Consider the following 23891-nt stretch of genomic DNA (forward strand, 5'->3'; position numbering starts at 1 on the left):
GGTTGACTTTGCCAATCGTGGCTGAACCCGATTTTTGGGGATCGATACGCGGAGTTGCGCTTTGGTCTGGTAGCTATGTAATCAGGTAATAAAACGGATGCGGACGGCAAGGCGGGCAGAGACGGGGTGAGATCTCACCCGAGAAGTGTCTCAACTACAGCTCAACTACAGCTCAACTCTAGCTCACACGCAACTCCGAGCTCGTATCGATGCCGAGATGAAATGCCTTTCGACCTCCCTCGTTTAAAAGCCTGGCTTGCAGATGGCTGATACCAGTGGCTTGCTTGGTCGACGAGAAGGCGCATCGAAACTCTCTCTCGGCGAGTTAGCTTCATCCGCGGACTCACTGTGGCCCCTCAGCTTCAGCCACATCGGCTCCCAAGAGCTTGGAACTTGGGATGTTTGTCAGCGATTATGAGAAGCCAGTTATGTAATTCCTCTTAGCCGGCGGAGATGGAACTTCGGACCTCAGCCAAGCGTGGCTTGTTGCCAGACCAGCAGCGACTGGCGCTTCGTTAACGCTCGCTCTTGTCGTTTCGGTCTGGGACGCCCTCTTCACTAGGCGAAGTATAGTCGACTTGGTCGATCGACAACACGAGTGCGCTTGGCAATGTCACCGAGACTCAAGATTCTTCAGCTTCATCCAAGATGGCTAGGTGTGGAAATAGAGTTTGTTTCTAAACCGACTTGCCACACTCATACCAATGCCATGGTTTGGGTTTGGGCTCAAGAACGATGCGGTGGAATATAATAGCAAACGGTAAGGGCGCCGCGCAAGCGGTTGTCGCAACTTTCTCTTTCATCTCCAATACTCTAAAACAACAAGGCCATGCGATTCATCAAGATCCGTCATGCATGGCGGTAATAACCACGCAATAACAAACAACATCTTCTTATGATCACGCTCATGTTTGGATCGATCGGCACCACTGCGTCGCCGTGTTAAAATGGCGCCTGTAATACGACCTCGCAGCTTCGGCACTGGCGTCGATGGCATCGACTGGACTGACTTGACCGTCATCATTGTCTTCCTCTCGCTGGCCCTGTACAACGTTCTCGAGCTCCTTTGCATCATTTGGGGTACCTTTAAGCGATATGCTGGGCTATACTTCTGGTCCTTTCTGATGGCGACGGTCGGAATCGCCTTGTCCTGCATTGGGTTTTGCATCAAATACTTTGGACCTACATCACTCGGCTACTTGTCATGCACGCTCAGTTTAATGGGATGGGTGTTTATGGTGACGGGCCAGTCACTGGTGCTTTGGTCTCGATTACATTTGGTGCTGAGGAACCAGAAACGCCTGAAAATCATCTTATACATCATCATCGTCAATGGAATCGTCTGCCACGGCATGGTCATCCCGCTGGTATACGGATCTTTCTCCTCCAACCCGGAAATCTTCCAGACTCCGTATCAAATTACCGAGAGGATAGAAATCATCGTCTTCTTCTTGCAGGAGATTATGCTCTCTAGCCTCTACATTTATGAGACGCTCAAGCTATTACGGCTGGGAGGAAGCCTTGGAAACAGGCAATCGAGTCGTCGCTTACTGAAGAATCTCATCCTCGTCAATGTCCTCGTCATGGTTCTCGATGTTACAATTGTAGTTCTCGAATTTGCGAATCTCTACGACTTCCAGATATCGTATAAACCGTTCGCCTATAGCGTCAAGCTGAAGCTCGAATTCACCGTTCTCAATCGCCTCGTTGAGTTGACAAGTGGAGGAAGGCAGATGAACTCAAACGGCCAAACCGCATCATCTAGTGGTCGCAGCAATAGCACTGGTTCAGCCATCTTGGACACTTTTAGTAGTACCAAGTCGATTAGCGGTGGCTCATATCACGCGTATGCTAAAGGCGGATGCACCGACAACTTGCACAAGCCCACGCCGTCAGAAGTCGAGAATGGGAACAGGGTCATGATGACGACGGCCATAACTGTTCACCGGGAGAAGAGGTCTCATGATGTTGATACCCGATATAAGAAGTCCTCTGAGGACTCGGCTAGTGGCACATCCAAGGAGTCGAGCGAGGATGGCGAGGAGAAGTCATCATCTCAGATCAATCTAGCGACGAACAGCGGCTTATAGAAAAAATAACGGCCTTTATTGTCGGAGTACTGTACGGAGGATGGGCGTGTAAAAGGAAATGGTATAGAGTATTGTATATAATTCGCACGCAAAGCAGAGGCGAACGACGTGCTCGTCATTTGCGGAGTGCACTGCTAGCGGTATTGGAAGATGAAATAATCACTTTCTTTGTGCATACCATCATATTGCTGTTTCTTTTCCTGGTGCTTTCTTGGGTAGTCGCCAATAGTCCTTGGGACCCCGGTTGGGCTAACCCAGCTATTCCACCCCAATGATTCCATGTAGTTCAAATGTCATAACTGAAGAGATCCACAATACCTGCTACTATCGTTCTATCTTGTATACTAGTTGACTAGTATCCTAAAGCTGAGGATATGATCTGATGGCCAAACTGATAGTAACATGGGGCTGATCAGACTTAACCTTGCAAGCAACGGATCCCCCGTTCCTATTGGTGGGAGTTTACGAAACACACGGAGCCGTGCGGGCTTAGTTTGACCGTTATCACTGAGCAGCCAACAAATACAATGTCCTTCCTAGCAACTGTTCATCACTTGCGCACAAATTTTGACAACGATTCTTCTCCTACGATTTCGGGATTACAGCAAGATCCATTGGAACTTCGTGACAAGATTTGTTTCGGTAGCGGGCTGATGCTGTTCAAGGTCCGCTCCCTGTAACTGTTCAATTTCACCCTGTGATTACGCCCGGCTCTCTCCCTGCATTAGCTCGAATCCTTCCATGCGCAAAGGCTACAGAAACAAGATGTTGCAAGGCAGTTTGATACTATTTCCAGTGTGTCTTAGCCCTGCTGTTGTGACAGTCACAATAATGTGCTCGTCGGCTCCACCCCTCGTACTCGTAACTAATTGTTCGCTATTCTCAATATCTGATCTGCCATGACGGATGGCTGGCGCTTAAACTTCTGTTTCTCTTCTCCTTAATGTTTTTTCCCCCGCGGGTATCATTTGGATGGACAGGCGCATTTCACTATGAAGACGCTCGTTTTCATCGGCACATTCTTACAGCTGCTGGTCCCCTGCTCGGCAGCCATCAAACAATGCTACTACCCTGACGGAAATCCGTCAGGCGATTCTCCATGTGATGCCAACGCGGAACAAAGTGCGTGCTGCGGTGGAGGACTTGGAGCTGCCTGCCTCTCCAACAAGCTGTGCCAATCGAACGATGGGCATATTATTCGGGGTTCTTGTAGCGACAAGAACTGGTCCTCTCCTGAGTGCGCCGACTACTGCCTAAGTATGCCATCAATTCTTTGCTCCCTTTTGCAGCTTATTCCGTTCATCTGGGTAGTTTGGCAATCTGGTAGATGATTGTTTTTAACCTGAATGCGATTCAATAGATGCGGACACTGGAGGAACCGATCTAATATCCTGCTCCAACGTCACCAACACCGACACGGCGTACTGCTGTGATCATTCAAACGGTTGCTGCAATACCGGCGCCGGCCGATTTAACGTTTTGCCACATAACCCACAAGTATGGGCGACATGGGATAATGAAGCGGCCACATACAAGGTTGTCGGTACGCTGTTCACTGGCACTCCATCAACTACATCGAGAGCACCCACGAAAGCAACATCTACAACTACAACTAGAACAACATCAAGCGCTGCCCCGAAAAGCTCAAGCCCGAGCCAGAGCAACCAATCTTCCGGTCTGTCCAACGGAGCAAAAGCCGGCATCGGTGTCGGTGTCGCAGTTGGAGCAATACTCATTGGTGTGATTGCATTCTTGGTTTGGAAACTTCGTCAGAGGAAAGCATCTGCCGGCATTGCGGCTCAGACACCGGTGCAAGAACTTGATAACCAGGGAAAAACAATGGCTGAGTTGGATGCTCGAGGGAAGCTGAATCAAGAGCTTCGACCCCCCGCAGAGTTATCAGGGTGACGAAGTTCTTCTTGTACACTAATATAGCGTATATACCTGTATCTAGACGGAATTGATATTTTTTTTAGCGACGCCAAACCAGCATGTGGCGACTATCTTTACATGATGCTTCACGTGTACTGAAATGAGGAGAACAGCTTTATCTATCAGGGTCGTTCAATTCTCTGTACTATCGTTACATTGCTTTCTTCTAGGACCTGAGAACAGATGTATCCTGCAGCCAGGAGGCAGAATTACATCGTCCACTTACCTGATGTGGTATGTATGAAGTGGCGATGAACTACTATCGATTCCTGATATCCCCAGCGATGTGTGCTATCAAGTAATTTGGGGTATGAGATGCTGAACAACCCGTCCTAGATCTTGTTGTCATGGATTAACATTGCCGTAATATTTGAAAGCAAAGGCAACCATCCGCGGTTCAAGAGAACGAAACCAGCAGCTGAGAGGGCTTAACGAACCAGAGCAAGGCGAAAACCCCTTCGGATCTACAGGTATTAATAGCGTTTGAATAGCCACACAAGTATTTGATCCGGGGAGATGGAAGCGCGCCAAGACCCCAGAGACCCATTCCAATGTCTGCCATAGGATAAAGTGCGCCATTCAGAAAAAATTGCCGCCATGGCGTTTAGATTCAGTAGGCGAGGATGGGCATCGGCAACAGCTTCCAAGGTGGTCTCGGAAATGTTTTATGCATATATAGCCCAGGTAGATTGCGACATTGGGCAACTTTATTCTCCGTCGAGAATTAGGTACCGGCTAAATACTCGATGAACTGGTGTGAATCTCGCTGCATATGGTTGGACGATGGAGCGATGCTTTTATACTCTGTTACACTTATTTATCCGCGACTTTGTTCCGATTCACCGTATGCTACGAATAGCACCCCATGACTGGTCGTCAGAATTATAGCTACTGTACTCCGTATCAAGCAGTTGTATAATAAAACAAGGTTAGTTTTCCGAGCGAGCCGTTGCATCTCGGGCGGCAATCTGGGTATTAGCAATACATGGGAAATCCCCAGCTCCCGTGGGTCATTGCCCAATGGCGTTAGCTTTCCGAAGTAATTTGATATGCCGCCCATTTGCAGCATAGCTACAGAAGTAAACTGTCGAGTAATGATTAGCACTTGGTGAGTAACAGGCAGTACAATACCTTATCAATGAGAGCATTTTATATGCAGTGGCCAATAAAATTTGATTTGTTGACTATGGGTCGTTTAATTGGCACATTTAATTCTATGATAGGCGTTATATGATCTCGTAAAGATTACATAGTCGATACCTATCATAAAAGTGCGTATCACATAGGGGAATGGTTTCATCAACGGTATAACGTGACCTCAATAATAATGAGTTATAGATAGATAATTTGACAAATATAATTCTTTAAAAGCTGATCATAACTTGTATAGCAACAACCCCACGAACTAAAGTTGCATCTCAAGCACTTCCGACCAAACATCTCCACTCATCCAGTAGACATCACGTATGTGACGTATGATCTAGCCTCAAGGGGGTTGAACAAATGAAACCCGGATAGATGCGGTAGTTGATGCGTAGAAAGAAGTGATCCATGTTGTGGGCCCCGATTTCGCTCGAGTTATCTATAAGATGTATGCCCCCCCCAGACATTCTCTCTGCATCATTGTGCACCAAACAATTACTTTAACATTCTTCTGACAATCGTGCTCAAACTAGATTTTGAAGAGTAGTTACTATGGAGTATCATCCTGAAACTTCTGCCCTACATGCTGACGATGAATTGGATGTCACCAATGATGTAGCACCACCTCTCCATGTGGCAAGCACTTTTAGGTTTCCCTCCAATCCTGAGCAACTTGTTCCATTAAGGCATCGAAGTGTGAGTTGCATTTGCATGCTATTTCTTCCATATACCGAAGACTGAATGAAAGAATACTTGTAGGCAGAGGATAAAAGTCACGTTTACGCTCGCCTGACAAACCCGAATACCACCAGATTCGAAACTGTCCTTACATCTCTTCTTAAGGCACCCTCATTGACATATACTTCTGGATTATCAGCTTTATTAGGCGTGTTATTTTGCCTTAAACCTCGTCAGATATCCATCGGGAAAGGATATCCTGGCTGTCATGGAACAATCGCGCTCATCAGTGGCTTAAATGGAATGAAGAAGCTGCCTCTGGATTGCCCAGCAGAAGACCTTCAGACAGGAGATGTCATTTTCTTGGAGACTCCCGTCAATCCTACAGGTGTCGCTATGAATATCCAAGATTTTGCTAATAAGGCACACTCGAGGGGTGCCATCTTAGTCGTGGATGCCACGTTTGGCCCTCCAGGACTTCAAGACCCATTCATACATGGTGCCGACATTGTACTTCATTCCGGGACCAAATATCTTGGAGGGCATAGTGACATGCTCTGCGGAGTCGTTGCAACGAATAATCGAGAGTGGTATACACAGTTGAAGAAAGAACGCTTCTTCCTGGGTGGCGTGATGGGCAGTCTTGAAGGCTGGCTTGGCGTTCGCAGCATGAGAACTCTTCATCTTCGAGTTGTGCGACAAAGCGAATCCACAACAAAATTGGTTCAATGGCTCAACACAGCTCTCAAATCTGATGAAACCAATGGGGTGCAAGCGAAATCGGAATCGCAAACAATCAAGGCCACTCTCGCCAGCATCACCCACGCATCTCTCCAGGTGGCTGATCTGGAACAAGGATGGCTCAAGTCTCAAATGCCTAACGGCTTTGGACCCGTCTTCTCTATATGCCTTAAGTCGAGAAATATGGCTAGCAGATTTCCAAGCAAGTTGAAGCTGTTCTCTCATTCAACTAGTCTTGGAGGGGTTGAGAGCCTCATTGAGTGGAGGACAATGACAGATCCTGAAGCGGATCCTAGGCTGCTCCGTGTTAGCATTGGAGTAGAACACTGGGAGGATCTTAAGGCTGACATGTTGCAAGCTTTTCAGGCTGTCCTAGAAGAGGAAAAGGAATGATGCATAGACGCCGATATTATCTTTCGTGTAATTCCTGCCATGTCGCGGTTGGGACAAAAGGGGTTTTCTTTGCAATATGACAAACTGATACTTGATCCTACTGTCAGGAATCCCACAACATTGTATCTTTGATGCTACACTATGACGCTGAACATTGTCTATATTTTTTGTGGCTTCTATCTAAACCTGATTTCTTAACTTCACTATATGAGAGCTACACCAGGCAGTCGAATTGATCATCAGATAACACCATTGAGCTACTCCCAATAACTGGGCAGCATCTCAGTTACAGGAAACAGTCGTGGGCTTGGAAACATATATATCGGCCAAAGAATGTTGCCCATTCAAGCTTGCGTCCACCAACTTCGGGGCAGCAAAGATGACGGAGCTTCCCATGACTGGGGAATATTTCTTGACTGCTACTGGACGGAGTCCAGCACGGTCGAGGATAGAATCCCACTGGGATGCAGTTCGCTCGGAAGATCCAAAGTGTGTGTACATCTGGAGATCAAGACCTGCAGGCCAGACATGAGATCCCTGGTCTGCAATGACGACCTCATCGATTAGCACCAGTGAATCGGCCGACATGGATGGCACAATGTTAGACAGGATCTGAGCCGCCTTATCGTCGTCCCAGTTATGTAGAATGGCTCGCAGGTAATAATACTTGGCTCCTTTTACCACGGTTAGTTACTTATTCAAGTTCAACTAGTTGAAACATAAGACTTACCCTTGACAGGCTGTGGGTTAAAGAAGTCGTGCGCCATCAGCTGGAATCCCTTGACGTCGGAGGCACTTTTGATAGTCTCCTCGCGGTCCTGAACCACCACTCGACCAGCCAGTTCGGGATACTTGTCCAGTAAATGCTTTGCTTGGTGGCCGGTGTTACCGCCAATATCTACAAATACTGGACCTTGGTGATCGCTGATGACGGCAGATTCAAGTGGGATCACATCAAGACAGTTTCCTTCTTTGGGGATACCCATGAGGCTCTGGAAGTCTTTCAACAGATCCGGATGCTGCTTCAGCCAAGGAAAGAGACCCAGATCCGTGTTGAGGCCCTTTTGAAGAGCAGAAGTCTGTGGCCTATTCTGGTAGCCAGTTTCCTTTAGGAAATCGGGCAGAGCTTGGAAGGCAGGGCTGCTGACGGCGTGGAAGAAGCGCATGGGACTCTCGATTCGAGGGTCTGCTAGGGCGTACGTCATCTTCCTGGCCACATATTGGTCCGGAGCAGTCTCTGCAGCAAGGCGATTGGCAACTAGGTAGCGCATGATGCGGCCAACAAGAGTCGGGTCAGCCATGGTGGGCTTGGCCAGCTCTTCGGAAGACAAAGGCGTCTTGCTCTCTGCTAGAGATTTGAAGATTCCAAGATCGCCACCAATCTTGATAAGTGCAATTTGCCGACCCTGTTTCAAGAACATTATTAGCAACAAGACGACGGCAAATAGTATTGTTTTTCTCTATACACTTACAGCATTGAGGAAGCGCAGCATACTGTCATATGGAGTTTCAAGTTCCTCTGCAGATTCTTGCAACGACGCAATCAAGCGATGCCTGTTGGATTCGTCAAGTGATGCTGGTTGAATACTCTTCTCAGAAGCCACGAGGCCTGCCACAAGGCTTGCAACTGACTGATCTTCGTTTTTGCCGTTCCCATTCACAGACTTGTCTCCGTTAGTGGCATTACTGCTGTCAGCCTGGCTACTGCCATTGGTCTCAGCATGACCATTTTGAGATACCTTTTTCACAGCTTTCGATTCACCGTTCAGGAATGAAAGTGGATCGTGACGTGTGAAGCTGACTTCTGCTTTCTTGGCGATGGTCAACCCCAGTTTACCGTGCTCAAGGCGTGGGGCTAGACCGTCAATAGAATCAAGAGTGAAGTTGTCAATGTTGAGCGAATCCTCGGGACGGACCATGCGCCGTCCCTTGAGTGTCTTCAGAATAGATTGCTCTTCCGGTGTCAGCTTCTTCTCAAGCTCATCGAGAGCCTTGCGATTGCTCTCATCGTAAGCATCACCATCGAGGCCGAGTGTCTTGAGCTTTTTCACCAAGGCTTCCTTCTCCTCGAAGGAGACGTGGGCAAATGCTTTGAAGCAGAATTCTACAGTCTTGGAAATTTCGGCCTGCGTCAGTTTTCCTCTAGCATCTGCATCAACTTGGCCTTGGATAACTTTAACAGAGAATGTTAGCATGCTCGTACGGTTCAGGAGAATAATCAGGAATTGACATACTAGGTCTAAAGAGATCAAATGCTCTTTCAAAGGTGGCCTCATCGAAATCATTGATGACAGGCTCATCTTGAGACCTGATCTGCTTCAATGCACTTGAGACTACCAAGAGGAAGCGAGTGTAACTCTCTGCTGTCTTCTTATCATGCCACGATGACGCGGCCTCTTCACTACAATCTCCTCGAATAGCCGCAGCGATTGTTGTAGCTGCCGATAGACCGCCTGAAAGAGCCAAGTGTACACCCGAGGAGAAAAAAGGGTCAATAAAAGATCCAGCATCTCCGGCAATGCGAACACCCGGGAATGCATATTTTGAAGCACTGTATGACCAGTCAGATGCTGACTTGATGCCTGAAACGAGTTCGGCGTTGGCAAGTAGTTCTTTGATGCCGGGAACGAGGTTCAGAGATTCAACATAGAAGCCTTTGGAAGATGGCTCAGCCATTTCTCGCTTCTTCTTGGCAGCCATTTCCTGGTTTTGAACGACTCCGACCGAGTGACGGCCATTGTGCAGGGGTATGAACCAAACCCATCCACTGCCGTCTACAGAATAGCAGAGATTCTTGTTAGTAAAGTACCTCCAAGATTGTAAGTGACGGGTCAAGTTACTAGAGCATACCTTTAAGTGCTTCGAAATATGGTGCGCCCTCTTTATGCGTGCCAACACCATGAACTCCACCGTTCTTCCAATAACCCCAGCTAGCAACATTCTTGAGACCCTGGTTATATGATCGATTCTTCAAATACTTGGTGCTGATCAAACCTGCTCGGCCTGACGCATCTACGACATAGTCGAACGAAACTGTGCCAGAGCTGCCGTCTTTGCGAGTCCAAGTGGCTGATACGGGGCGACCCAGACTCTGAGAGTCAGATGCGGTAGCAGCGAACTCAATGGAGGCTACCTTGGTTTCGTCAAATGTCTTGACACCGCACTCCGCTGCATGCTTGAACAGCAGCTCGTCTGCCTCGGATCGGACAACGTTCCAAGCGTAGCCTCCAGGTCCACCGGCTGCGATGAAGTCCGTATCTGGGATAGGGGAGTTTGTTTAGCCAATGGCCCGTCACTTACTGTGACTGTTGAAGTACAGGTCACTGGATGGCCTTTGGGGACTCACATGTTTCCGGTCGAGACCAATTGAGACGGAAAGCACCGCCTTTCTGTTCCTGGGCGTCAGCCAACATTTTTCTTTCACATTTTGCGTCTACTGTACTACAATGAGGTAGCACGGTTGAAAATAGGTACCTTGACATTAAACCCATGGGCATCCCACTTTTCATAGGCATCGATAAATTTGAGAAAGTGTCGCATGGAGGGAAGCATGCTTTCGCCAATGTGATATCTGATATATGCGTGAGATGAGCCAATCCATGGTTCAAACGGCATCCAGCGATACCTACCTAGGAAATTTCTCTGCCTCAAGGAGGACCACTTCGATGCCCTCTCGAGCAAGAGCCGAAGCAGCGTAAGAGCCTGCTGGTCCGCCACCAATTACCAGCACCGTGCACTGTTCCGGGATGGTGGCCATTTTGTAAATGTTTCGGAAGTTGAAGAAATGGATATTCTATGTGTTTAGTAGATATCAAAGGCAATGGCTGTCTATTCTACGCTGATGTTTGTTGTTGAAATCGAACATGAATGAACGGATAATGAAAGCATATATACTGCTCCCATTCAAGCAATGGAAATTTCAGTCGAAGGTGAAACATATTCTTCCTGCTACCTTCACGATTGATGCTGCACAGGATTCAATCAGGATGCTTACATGCTGTAGCTTCTAGTGGCTTTCGCATTTGTCTCAACATCCTACGAGTCAATCCCACATCCTGTCGGAAGGATTTCGGGACGTTTACTTTTGAGCCGCTTCTCAGCCTTGCTTACTCTCGGAATCCGACCTCCAACTTTTACGCTGGACCACCTAAACAATTATACGACGGCGGTAAAGTCTGACATAGCAGCTGTTGAATTATCTGATGATCATCCAAGACAAAGATAAGGCGGTGGCACTCGGCGTCAAGCCTCATTCGAATTATAACACGCCTGAAACGATGTGGTGGTCAGGATCAATTAATGCTGCCAATAGTGTAGACTACTCTGACCCAGTCTACTGACATGCCAGCCCTCACACACTTAAGCCAATTACTTTGTACTTAGTATAAGCGTTATTATTGCGTATTCAATGAGTAATCGCCCATAAGTGTATAAATCCTTAGTTGAGAGGATTTTAACAAGGAAGATTAAGATATCCTTGGCATGGTTTGAGGAAACACCAATGTTGATCACTTACACCGCTACCCTGGATCATTTTGGCCCTCTTCTCGTTCAAAGACTTTAACTTTTGCTCACTGGTGAGCACGCCTCTGTACGTATTATCAATATGCCTCATAATCTTTCCCTTACTCACTCACTAAATCAGTAGTCGCTGTTTGTTATTACCATCTCGATGCCTTCAACCACAAAACCCAAGGGATTCTACTCGTCCGGCTTCTGGACAGAATATCTCACAACACAACGAAACAAACTGCCTCAACTGTTCGAAGTTGATGATGATATATCTAATTGTATCGTGCGATTCCTCGGCGGTAATCCTGGAGACATGCAACTTCAGGGAACCAACACATACCTCGTTGGTACCGGAAGTACTAGAATACTCATTGACACTGGAGAGGTGATATATTTCTTTGCCCCCTTTGACCGTTATTCCCATATCGCCTCTTATCAGGCAATCTGCGATTCAAGTCATTGTCATCCCTGAATCAAGTTCATTCTTCTTACTAAATAGAATCTACTGAACTAACGACAAATGCTGACAGGGACTTCCTCAATGGGCTGTGAATTTGACCAGATACCTCGAGGATCATGACATATCAATTTCTCATGTTCTCCTAACGCACTGGCACAGTGATCATACCGGGGGTGTTGCGGACCTTCTTGCCCATGATCCTACTATAGTGGTTCACAAGAACCAGCCGAATAACAGTCAACAAGCCATCGAAAACGGTCAGATATTCCAAACTGAGGGCGCGACTCTACGGGCAGTGTTGACGCCTGGACACGCGACTGATCACACTTGTTTCGTGTTGGAAGAGGAAAATGCGTTGTTTACGGGAGACAACGTATTGGGCCATGGCTATAGTGTAGCTGAGTGTCTGGGAGACTATATAGCCAGTCTTCGTTTGATGGCAAGCTTGGGATGCTCTGTTGGCTACCCTGGTCATGGAGCAGTGATACGTGACCTACCTCGTAAGATGACGGCTTATATCGCGCAGAGAGACTCTAGAGAGCAACAAGTCTACGCGGCATTGATTCAGCAGGCTTCATCTAGTGGCCAAGACAGTAGTAGAAGTAGCAGCAGTAGTAGTGGAAGCGACTTTGGCAGTGGTGATGATGAAGATGACAGTGAGATGGGCCTATCAACCTCTGACATAGGTCTCCGTTTATACGGACAAGTCTCCAACGACGCTGTCATATTTGAATCTGCTCTAAAGCCTCTTCTGAACCAGGTGCTGTTCATGTTGGCGGAGCACGGCAAAATTGGTTCAAAGTTAGTAGGACCAGATAAAACTCGACACTGGTTTGCAAACGGTGTAACCTATTAGCTAGCTTATCAATACTTTTTTGAACTGTCTCATCTCAAACTGAGCAAGGAGTGGCCTATGAAACTATCATGATGACTATAGTAGAAATGGAGAGGAGAGAAATCATCTCTGACAACCAACTCGCTCATATCGCACTCATAGAGGTAACTATCGACGGATTCCCGAAGGACCCGAGGGAAAACAGTACAATACACCGAGTCGGATTCCGAGCTTTTGAGTACAGTTCTCTTGAGAGCAGTGTAACAGAGTGAGATCTGAGTCTGAATCGGGCAAGCCGCTTTTGGCTTCAAGTGGTCGCCTCGGCTGACGTTTCGAACATGAGGCAATCCTATGTAGGAATCATTAGCGTATGGTTTTGAACCTTTTGTGGCATCGTGTATATGAAAGATTGAGGCGACGTTGATATTCATCTGTTAAGTCATTGAAGCCAGTGGGATTAATAGCCCACCTCATCCCTCTTCAGATTTGTGACTGGTTACCCATCTCCTTCTCCATCTCAGGGAAATTCCAATTTCGTATATACGCTTTTGTGTTCAAATTTCTTTTTAAAGCGTATTTTCCTTAAAAAATCCTTGCAATGTCTTTCGTTGTGACGCAAACTCACGATAGACGCCTACCCCCCTCGACAATGAATGAAAACGCCAACACTTCCTCCGAAACTATTTCGCCTAGCGTCGAGTCTCTAAATGTAAACACTGACGCAAAGCTTATACTATTTAGCCACGAGTTTCCGAGCGGCGATGTCAAAGATTTATTACGCAGGCTCCATAGATATGCCAAGTTGCCTCGATATTCTCAGCTTGCTCGCTTCTTGCACGAGTGCGCTTCGGTCCTGAAACAAGAAGTCCAGAAGCTGCCAAGGCCGCTGCGTGACCAAGTTCCGCCATTTCAAGATGTAGTTACTCTGACTTCTCACTGGGAAAAGCTCAAGGCTAGCTCTCTATGTGGCACTTGGGAGGGTGCTTTCCTCTGCATCTATGAGATTGCCATGCTCATTGGGTGAGTCTTGCTGATAATACTATTCATCTCTGCTCCCCCCACCTATGAATGACTCTTTTAGTCTTTGATCTTGAATGCAACCAGCAACTAATTAATTCAATACTAGACATCATGAAGCAAATGATATTCCATACTCCTATGGGACAGAAGAGAGCGTCTCAACAGCCTGTTTGGCTGGCATCAGCGTTGGGCTCTTTCCAGCCGCAGCAGTAGCTGTATCCACCTCTCTCGTCGACCTTGTCTATTATGGAGTTGAAAGCGTTCGGATGGCATTTGCCTTTTGTGTTCACGTGGGCCGTATTTCGCAGCTTCTTGAGCCAACTGATCGTAACGAATCAGTGAAATCATCCGTTAGCTGGGCCTCTGTGGTAATAGGCGTCCCAGCTGAAGTAATCCAAGCGGAATTGGATCGCTTCAACGGTCAACAAGAGTTGATCGATAGTGGAACTACGACAGCGCCTCTGACAAAGGTCAGTATCAGCCACGTTGACCAAGCCTCGGTTGGTGTCACTGGCCCTCCAGCTCGTCTTGAGAAGCTCTTTTCCCAATCAGAGATACTGGGCTCATCTCGCCACTCACCGCTACCAATCTCGGGTGGTCTTTGCCATGTATCCAATGTGTACGACCTCGATGATGTCCGTTCCATCCTTGAGACAGCGAAAGTCTGGGAGAGATGGGGTTCCCGCTCTGTCCGGTTACCGCTGCTATCGCCTTACACGGGAGGCCCATTCATGGCATCAGATGCATATCATCTGATAGAAGCCATCTGCACCGAAGCTCTAACTAGGCCGTTGTATTTTGGCAAGCTCGCCGACGGTGTGGTGGTGCAGCTTTCTCATAACGCGGAACTGGACATGCCGTCTTGCCAAATTCTCTATTACAGGACATCACTCATTTCAGATACAATTATATCCGACATCACAGATAAACTGCCATCTATTAAAATACAGCGGGATGACCTGGTGGAATGGGCCATGCAAGATGAATACACATTTGACCAGCCTCACGGCATCTCAAGCACCCCACAGAATTCCAAGCTGGCCATTGTTGGTATGGCATGCCGCATGCCAGGTGGTGCTGATAGCCCCGAGGAATTCTGGAAACTTTTAGTAAATGGTGTTGATACTCACACCATTGTTCCGCCGGATAGATTCGACGTCGAGGCGCATTTTGATCCCACTGATGAGATGGAAAACAGCATTGGAACAAAATTTGGAAATTTTATAGCAAATCCTGGACATTTTGATGCTGGATTCTTCAACATGTCCCCGCGTGAGGTAAGATACTACCCCGACATTTTGAACTTGGATGCTTGGCCGACTAACAGTACAACTATTCCAACAGGCTGAACAAACAGACCCGATGCAGCGTCTAGCCCTTGTGACGGCGTATGAAGCGCTAGAGATGTCCGGCTTCGTGCCGAATCGGACGCCTTCATCTCATGTATCACGGGTAGGGACGTACTACGGTCAGGCTAGCGATGATTATCGTGAGGTAAATGCAAGCCAGAAGATTGGCACCTACGGGATCCCTGGTACAGAACGGGGTTTTGGAAACGGCCGCATCAACTATTTCTTCAAATTCCAGGGGCCTAGTTTCAACATCGACACGGCATGCTCTAGTGGTTTAGCTGCCGTTCATGCGGCCTGCTCAGCACTGTGGGCTGGTGATGCTGACACGGCTATCGCCGGAGGTCTCAATGTTATTGTGAGTTATACGATGGGATCCAAAACATGCAGTATTGGTGCTGACCTGGAAAAAAGACGAACCCAGATATTTACTGCATGTTGAACAAGGGACATTTTTTGTCCAAGACAGGCCAGTGTAAAGTGTGGGATGCCGCAGCCGACGGATACTGTCGCGGAGACGGAGTCGGTTCGGTGGTCATCAAACGGCTTGACGATGCCCTTGCGGATAACGACAACATATTGGCAACTATCGTAGCTGGTGCTACAAATCATTCAGCAGAGAGTATTTCTATCACTCAGCCACATGCTGGTGCCCAGAAAGACAATTATCGTCAAGTAATGGACAGTGCGGGTGTCAATCCTCTGGACGTCAATTATATCGAGCTGCACGGTACGGGAACCCAAGTCGGGGATGCTGTGGAATCAGAATCAGTGCTCGACTTCTTCGCGCCTTCAGGTCGCCGTCGAAACTCCAAACAACGTCTACATCTAGGCGCAGTTAAATCAAATATTGGACACGGTGAAGCTGCTGCAGGAATTGCCTCGTTGATAAAGGTCCTGTTGATGTATCAGCACAACTCAATTCCGCGTCATGTTGGCATCAAAACGACGATGAACCCAGTGGTGGTCCAGCATTTGGCTAACCGAAATGCCGGTATCTTGTTCGAAAATAACCCCTGGCTCCCAATGTCCAATGGGGAAAAACGGTACTCTGTTGTAAACAGCTTCGGTGCTCATGGTGGAAACACAACGTTGTTGCTCGAGGATGCACCATTGCAAAGCATCCAGGGAGATACTCATGAATCTTTCCAAGAAGCGGAAACTTGTCAAGTGGTCTGCATCTCGGCTAAAAGCAAAGCCTCCCTTCGAGGTAATATCAGCGCTTTGCTCCGCTATCTTGATGCTAATAAAGAGACAAAATTGAGTGACATCTCCTATACACAATGTGCTAGGAGAATACACCATCACATCCGTATCGCTGCATCAGTTGCTAGCACTGCCCAGCTGCACAAATTCCTGGAAGCTGCCGCTGAAAATGTCGATGCACATGCAAAACACGTCTCTACAGCCAAGCAGAGAGCTGTTGTGTTTGCCTTTTCCGGCCAAGGATGCTTTTACCAAGGTGCTGCAGAGAAATTGTTCCAGCATGCGCCCTTGTTTCGCGACCAAGTCCTCCAGCTCGATCGAGTTGTATGCCGCTTGGGATTTCCTTCTGTACTGGCTGTTATTATCGGTGATGCAGCGAGCCTTACTGATGTTGGCCAGACGAAGGACTCCTCTAGTACTGGTAGCCAGACCGGTTATGAAACCCCGGCATCATCTGATGGCTCCAGCACAATCTCTTCGACAGTGACAGTGGAGAGCCCACTTGTCGTTCAGCTCGCCTTGGTGGTCATACAACTCGCCTTGACGCAGTATTGGAGACTACTTGGTATTACGCCTGGAGCTGTTATCGGCCATAGTTTGGGAGAATATGCTGCATTCGTTACGGCTGGCATCTTGTCTGTGGTAGACGCCCTGTATCTGGTCGGCAAGAGAGCCAAGCTTACGCTCGCCGCTTGTGAGCCTGGCAGCCATGTCATGCTGTCTGTCCGTGGTGCCTCGACTGACCGCATCGCCGAACTGTGCCGAGAGAGTGAGAAAAAGCACCAGTACGAAGTCTCGTGCATCAATGGGCTCACAGACGTTGTCATCAGCGGCCTACGAGCGGATATGGTTGCAATACGTGACATGCTACAAGATGCTGGTCTCAAGTGTCTTCTGCTTGACCTTCCCTTTGCTTTTCATTCTGCGCAGCTAGAGCCCATATTAGACTCATTTGAATATGAGGCCAAACGCGTCACATTCAAAGCACCTATAATTCCAGTTATCTCTCCACTGCTTGGAAAGTGTGTCTCCGAGGGTGGTATCATCAACGAGACCTACTTACGGCGTGCCACGCGTGAACCTGTCAATTTTGTTGCTGCACTGGATGCTGCCAAGGCAGATGGTCTTGTTGACGAAAAAGCTGTTTGGATTGACATAGGACCTCAGCCCGTTTGTACTTCTTTCGCACGCAATCACTATGATAAGGGATCGACGCACACTTTTGCATCACTACGACAAGGAGATAATATGCTTTCTACCTTGACAGGAAGTCTGGCAACTCTGCACTGCCTGGGTCTGCCTGTGGCATGGAATGAGTATTTTGCCTCGTATGAAAAGTCTCTTCGTCTCATTCACCTCGAACCGTATCAATGGAATAAGAAGAATTACTGGCTCCAATACGAGGGCACTTGGACACTAGACAAAGCGCACCCCGAGCTCGTGAAAACTGAGAAGAAGGACGAACCAGGGCCACCATCTTTCTTTACATCGTCCGCGCAACAAGTCATTCACCAAGAATTTACCGAATCTGTAGGGCGGGTGACGTTTCTATCCAACTTGGCTCACCCCGACTTAGTTGGGGCAGCTAATGGACACAAGATAAATGGACGAAGTGTTGTGACTGGGGTATGATACACTTTTCCTTCTCCCTTTGTCCCTGGGATTGTAGAAGTATTGCTAATCACTTCTTTTACAGAGTATATGGGCAGATCTTACCCTCACTGTTGGCGAATATTTGTACAAACGCATGGTACCCGACGCTGACAGGTTATACATGGATGTGAGAAACATGGAGGTGGTAGAGGCGCAAGTTCTATACGACCAGAAGTCTTCCGAGTCGGCGCCACCTCACTTTATTCAAGCCGAAGGAGTCTTGGACATGTCACACAGGCAGACTCAAATAAGCTTGTATACAGCAAATCCTGATGGTACTCACAAGTCTGACAAGGCTTTCGCCACAGCCACAGTCGTCTATGAAGACGCTCAAACGTGGCAATCTGAGTGGCAGATAGCTTCACATCTCGTTGTTTCACGTGCCAATTCGCTGTGGACGGCGGCGGCAGATGAAGATCTTTCAACCGACATCAAAGTGAGTAAACTTTCCCAGAGTGCCGTTTACCAACTCTTCGCAAACGTGGTAGACTACGACGAACGATATCGTGGCATGCAGCGCGTAGCACTGGCAGAAGACACTCAGGAGGCGACTGCCGACATCACACTGGATATGGACCATCATGGCACCTGGCATACGCCTCCTCACTGGATTGACAGTACATTTCAGCTAGCTGGATTCGTTATGAATGCTTTTGGTGTGCAAGGTACTGGACAAACTGCTGGGTCTTCTCGCGACTTCTTTTACATCACACCGGGATGGAGTCATTTCCGGCTCGCTGAGAAGCTTGAGCCGGGCCCTAATGTCACTTATCGCAACTACGTCCGCATGTTCCCTGTTGAGGGAGAACCCGGCGCCTTTGCAGGCGACATATATCTGCTGCGTGGCGAAAAGGTTGCGGGTGTGTGTGCAGGCCTCAAGTTCAAGCGAGTTCCGCGTGCTTTGATGCCCATCATGTTCCCATCTCGTCAGGCAGGGAAGAATCGCAACCAGGGTCCTATTCCTACTCATAATAGCAAGATCACCGCTCCCAGTGGGCCTGAAAAGGTGAAGCCACCAGTTACTACATCGTCGCACCCACGACGGCAAGATCCGGTTGTCACAACACAGTTACCAGAACCAATTGCGCCGACACCACCGCCTACCCAGCAGAAGCCGAAGCATTCAGGTGGCGAACAAAGCCCCCACGTAAAGGCCTGTCTCGAGCTCATTGCGGATGAAACGGGGCTGGAGTTGGAGGATTTGGCTGGTGAGGCCGCTTTCGCTGAGTTGGGCGTGGATTCTTTGATGTCGCTGGCGTTGTCTGGCAAGTTGCGAGCAGAGCTAGGCATTGAGGTCCAAGCATCCATTTTTATTGAATGCGCTACTGTTCAAGAGTTGATCAACTGGCTGAGTAAGTGATTGGATGACACGAGATGCAATGGTCCATAGAGCTTGGGTCTATACTAGATTGACACTATGCCTGGGGTTGCTGGTGGTTAGATAATGGATGCTTCGTTCACAACAAGTTGATAGCACAAAGTATGGTGATTAGTATATATAAGATAGAACATTAGCTCCTAGAATTGTATTTGAGAATTGTTTGCACCACATTTTCAGTAAAGACTGAATGCCGTGAGACACAAGCCAGTAAATTACTATTACTGGGCCAAGTTGCTGGAAAAACATACCCTACATCAGAAACACAAGTAGTCAGCGCCATGCCCATTACATCATTTACATGGGTTATCTCACTACAACGAATAAATCAATGGAAGAGGCGATTGAGTGAATACATGATGTGCTATTTAAATACGACGAGGGACTTTATCACTGGGGTAGGTGTGTGAAAGAATAAGCATTGTCTATCAAAATGATTATAGCGTTTACAGTAAAACTACATACAAAAAAGCATACACAACGAGCCGAACATCCCTGATACATATCCGTTGGTCTGAATTCCAGCCAAGCTTCAAGTAGCCACATGTGAGTCTTCGCCTCACAAGTCTGAACAGTCCGCCGCTAGAAATACAACCAACAGATAATGACAATGTGCGTATACAACGCAGCACCATATCATACACTTATTTGAAGAGCTTATAGCCGCCGGGAGATTTCTTTTGGAACACACCTTTGGGATCATATTTCTTGCTGACAGCCCGGAGTTTGGCGAGACTCTTGTTGCCCCACGTGCTAAGCACGTTCTGTGAAATATCGGCGTAGTTGAGATAAATGAAGTCGAGGAGATATCCACGAGATCTCAGGAATGCTCTTTGCTTTTTGACAATGTCGTTGATGACCGATTGGACTAATGCATCATCAGACTCATTATCGTAGGCAGCCGTCATATCGATGAGCACATCGTCGGTCTTCCCAGGGGTGAGACCAAACATATTGGTGCCATTAGTGACCGGCTGGGGTTGTAAGAGGAACTCAATGAAGAGGCCCTTGACATTGGCGAGAGCAGTGATGCGCTTTTCCCAAATTTTAAACAACTCCGTGTAGATGGGAGCAGGAGGGTTTTGGAAAGTTAAGGTGAGTTGATATGATCTGTAAGGAGATACGTAATGACATTAGCCAATGTAACTGATTCAAACAACACAGTGATTACATACCGGCCTGTAGTAGCAGGAAGATTTTCACCAAACGTTTCCACGACTTTATCAACCGTGGCAAGCTCCGATGTGCCACCCAGGTTGGGGATCTTGGTGAAGGCGTCGTAAACGGGTGGGTTTGCAACATCTTCAACGTACCACATGGCGTCGGAGACACCAAAACCTTGACCTGTATAATACAAGAACACTCCCATCATGGCAGCGCTGTCGTAGTTGGCGGGCTTCATGAAGTCGCTGAAGGCTTTGGCATGTGCCGAAAGCACACTGTCAGTGTAGTTATAACTGAGATCGCTATACCACATGTTTCCTAGTGGGAATGTTGCGAGATCAAATCGAGTGACGATGCCAAAGTTGTTAGAGCCACCCTTCAGGGCGAGCCAGAGGTCGGGATAAGAACTCTCGGTGGCATAGACGACTTTACCGCTCGCAAGAACAACTTCATAGCCGTAGACATTATCACAGCTGTAGCCGTGTCTGCGTGATAAAAATGTGATGCCACCTGAGAACAAGTTAGCTTTTTGTAACGTTGAAAATGGTAGATATGAGCACATACCGCCGGTAACAAAACCACCTACCCCAATACCTGGAACGCGACCTCCCATAACGGTCAGGTTATAAGGCACGAGCTTGGGGTAGATGTCACTGAAAACTGCACCGCCGCCAAGACGGGCGATTTTGTGATCCTTGCTCAAATCCAAACCATTCAACGAACGCATATCGACCGTGATGCCATCATCAATATTTGCGGCTCCGGTCCAGAGAGTGTGGCCACCACCTCTAACAGCAAACTTGACATCTCCGCAATCAGTAATCAATTTGATAAACTGAGACACTTCAGATGTGCTCGTAGGTCTGAAAATGCAGCTAGGATTTAACTCGCGTTCCTGCCCGCTATAATAGGAAGAAATGGACGAATTGTATGTTGCGCTGTCTGGGTAGAAGACACGGCCCGGAATCTGAGCATTGAGACGCCTGCATGTATGTACCACAGAAGCAGCAGCTGGTAGAGCTACTGCAAGGAAATGGAGAACAAATCGATACATTTCGAATCTATCGACTCGGGTAAAGCACTTTGGCAGTAATCTGGGACTGAAGTGTAGGACGGTTTAAGCCGAAACGACAGAGAAAGAAGAAAAAGAGAATAAAGAGTGATATTTTCAGTTCGATATCATGTAAGGAAAATTGAGATGTATGAACGAATGCTTGAATCTCTTGTTACTGGCCTCTATTTAAGATATGAGTGGTCATCAATATTCTTATACATATATATATCTTCTTCGTCTCCATTGTCTAAAAGTGAGGCTGTCACGTATGAAGGGGTGCCTGGTCAACCAAAGGCTGCCTCTCAACTGTGATGAAAATAGATGCGCTCATTCTAACTCCAAGGAGCCTCGTAGCCTGTTTGTGGCAGGGTTTGGATGCCATTGGGGGCACTCTTGATCCCCCGTATTGATGCTGGTGTGATGTTAGTCGGGATGTCGGCATCAAACCGTACACGACACGGATCCCGATGAAAAATATAGAGAGGCGATATTGAGAGCCAACGTGAAGCCTCAAAAGCCTATGCCAGCGGCCATTCCGGCGCAGACTGCTGGATGTAATCCTGAATCCGGCGATGCCTTCATGGCCCAAGTTTTCGCCCCATCAACTTCGCCCCATTAGACTCGCATGTAAGCTACAGGGATCCTCGGATCCCGACTTTAGCCCAACCAACGAACAGTGACCTTCTGTTTATGGAAGCGCTGGGCGCTAATTTTAGATAGGAGATGAAGATGGTGCAGGGGAGCTGAACAAATGTCTTTCAGCTGTCTTCGTGGAATATTGACTGGAATATTGGATGGAAGCAAATCACATGGAATTCCGAGGTAATGAGGTAATGTGCGAAGATCAATATTCTCCTTCCATGCGAAAGTCCTAGTAACCCTGCGCAGGTGTTGGTTCCTTGGGCCATTTTGCATTTCATTCACTAAGGTCAAGCTTGTCCCATGCTAGTTCTATGATTGATGATCGACAGTTTAATTGAGTCTATAATGGATTGTCGTGTAAATTATTGTACTTCTCAGTTCTCTATCTAACAAGTGCGCGTGGCATGATCCTGGAACTTTAACAGCCCAGGCGAAAAACAGTCGGCTCAAGTCCTTCATCTAGCTGTTGATCTATAATATCTTTGACCAGGAGTCTCTTCTTTATGACTCTAGGATTCATACTGTATGTAGATTGAATAGTTCCCGTCGAACAGCAGCCAACTGAGTATTGAGGAAAGCATCCATTCTAAGATGTACAGCGCTGTACATTGGATGGTTTTTAGGCTCACTAGTAATGGCGGCCGATTGTTCCGTATTCCACGAAATGTCTCCGATCAGGTCTTCCAGTTCCTGCAGCCTACTAGAAACAACTTGGCTAATAAGTTTCGCCTCCAAATGGCTTTCCAGGCACTGGTCACCAATGAAGAAAGATCGCCGCGACATCTCGACTCTCTCTGTTGGTAGGATGCCGCTATCCATATTGGTGCTACTGCAGTGGCTATAAGTGTCGATAATACGCCAGTACCACGCGATGGCCTCAGCGCAGACAATTGTCACAAGAAGTTGTAACTGAGGGCTTGTGTAATAGCAGGGGCATCGGAGCAAGCCCCGCATGGACTGCAAAGCCTCGTAGTTGGCGGACAAGACATTGTCCACTGCCCGAGACACCTGCGGCTTGCCATCATGGCTGCCTACGCCTAAGAGACATGACGGTGAGCTGGAATGCATTGACTTGAGCAGCCCCGTTGCTAAGCTGATGCAAAGGCCTTGTTGGTTTTGGCAATTTTGCGATTCTGCAGAAGATGGTTTGGTTTCCAAAGGTATGCCCTTGTTCTCACCACTAGGTGGAGGAATAACGTCTGTAGATGATGGGGGCGTTATGGAGAAGAGGTCGTCGAACCATTTTGGCGAGAGGCTTTTGTTTTCGAAATCGAATGCATTAAAGTCAGGGGGGCTCAAGAGGTCACCAACTGAGGCGACAAAACTTTCAACGTCCATAAGATGATCAAGTGATGCGACTTGGGGCGGCAAAGAAGTCCCGCAATCAAGTTCACCTGTGACTTCCATGGTGTCTGAAACTGTATATTGTAAAAAGTAGTCTCGGAGGTCGGTGTATGATGCAGAACGATATTGCGAAGCCGGACTCATGTATACTTGAAGCAAACAGCATATCTGTAACGTCTTTTGGTACATACATGTGATGCGATTAACGCCATGTACGGAGTACATGATCATGTGTTCAACCTCGAGTAATGACCACTTGGGGCTTGCTGTACGTGTTCTCTCAATATAGCGGCAAGC

General features: G+C 47.7%; 7 protein-coding genes across 7 annotated transcripts; 4 read left to right on the plus strand and 3 right to left on the minus strand.

Annotated features, from left to right (window-relative positions):
* Window positions 1-947: 947 nt before the first annotated feature.
* Triagg1_6963 (uncharacterized protein) lies at window positions 948-2090 on the plus strand (the record flags this gene model as incomplete). Its single annotated transcript, XM_062901645.1, has 1 exon — window positions 948-2090. One exon carries the CDS (start codon window positions 948-950, stop codon window positions 2088-2090), a length of 1143 nt encoding a protein of 380 aa, XP_062754035.1.
* Window positions 2091-3082: 992 nt separating this feature from the next.
* Window positions 3083-3998, plus strand: Triagg1_6964 (uncharacterized protein; the record flags this gene model as incomplete). The annotated part of the gene is made up of 2 exons (XM_062901646.1): window positions 3083-3347; window positions 3451-3998. The coding sequence occupies 2 exons, from the start codon at window positions 3083-3085 to the stop codon at window positions 3996-3998; spliced, it is 813 nt and encodes a 270-aa protein (XP_062754036.1).
* A 2148-nt stretch (window positions 3999-6146) lies between these two features.
* Window positions 6147-6977, plus strand: Triagg1_6965 (uncharacterized protein; the record flags this gene model as incomplete). The annotated part of the gene is made up of 1 exon (XM_062901647.1): window positions 6147-6977. The coding sequence occupies one exon, from the start codon at window positions 6147-6149 to the stop codon at window positions 6975-6977; it is 831 nt and encodes a 276-aa protein (XP_062754037.1).
* A 282-nt stretch (window positions 6978-7259) lies between these two features.
* Window positions 7260-10734, minus strand: Triagg1_6966 (uncharacterized protein; the record flags this gene model as incomplete). The annotated part of the gene is made up of 8 exons (XM_062901648.1): window positions 7260-7651; window positions 7708-8383; window positions 8450-9150; window positions 9212-9751; window positions 9828-10235; window positions 10324-10366; window positions 10452-10548; window positions 10607-10734. The coding sequence occupies 8 exons, from the start codon at window positions 10732-10734 to the stop codon at window positions 7260-7262; spliced, it is 2985 nt and encodes a 994-aa protein (XP_062754038.1).
* A 2699-nt stretch (window positions 10735-13433) lies between these two features.
* Window positions 13434-19372, plus strand: Triagg1_6967 (uncharacterized protein; the record flags this gene model as incomplete). Its single annotated transcript, XM_062901649.1, has 5 exons — window positions 13434-13804; window positions 13911-15081; window positions 15149-15511; window positions 15568-17985; window positions 18056-19372. The coding sequence occupies 5 exons, from the start codon at window positions 13434-13436 to the stop codon at window positions 19370-19372; spliced, it is 5640 nt and encodes a 1879-aa protein (XP_062754039.1).
* A 662-nt stretch (window positions 19373-20034) lies between these two features.
* Triagg1_6968 (CAZyme family AA7) lies at window positions 20035-21608 on the minus strand (the record flags this gene model as incomplete). Its single annotated transcript, XM_062901651.1, has 3 exons — window positions 20035-20500; window positions 20566-21064; window positions 21119-21608. The coding sequence occupies 3 exons, from the start codon at window positions 21606-21608 to the stop codon at window positions 20035-20037; spliced, it is 1455 nt and encodes a 484-aa protein (XP_062754040.1).
* A 1158-nt stretch (window positions 21609-22766) lies between these two features.
* Triagg1_6969 (uncharacterized protein) lies at window positions 22767-23657 on the minus strand (the record flags this gene model as incomplete). Its single annotated transcript, XM_062901652.1, has 1 exon — window positions 22767-23657. The coding sequence occupies one exon, from the start codon at window positions 23655-23657 to the stop codon at window positions 22767-22769; it is 891 nt and encodes a 296-aa protein (XP_062754041.1).
* Window positions 23658-23891: the final 234 nt, after the last annotated feature.

Source organism: Trichoderma aggressivum (assembly GCF_033847375.1).
Source record: "Trichoderma aggressivum f. europaeum strain CBS 100526 chromosome Unknown scaffold_029, whole genome shotgun sequence".
Taxonomy (NCBI): Eukaryota; Fungi; Ascomycota; class Sordariomycetes; order Hypocreales; family Hypocreaceae; genus Trichoderma; species Trichoderma aggressivum.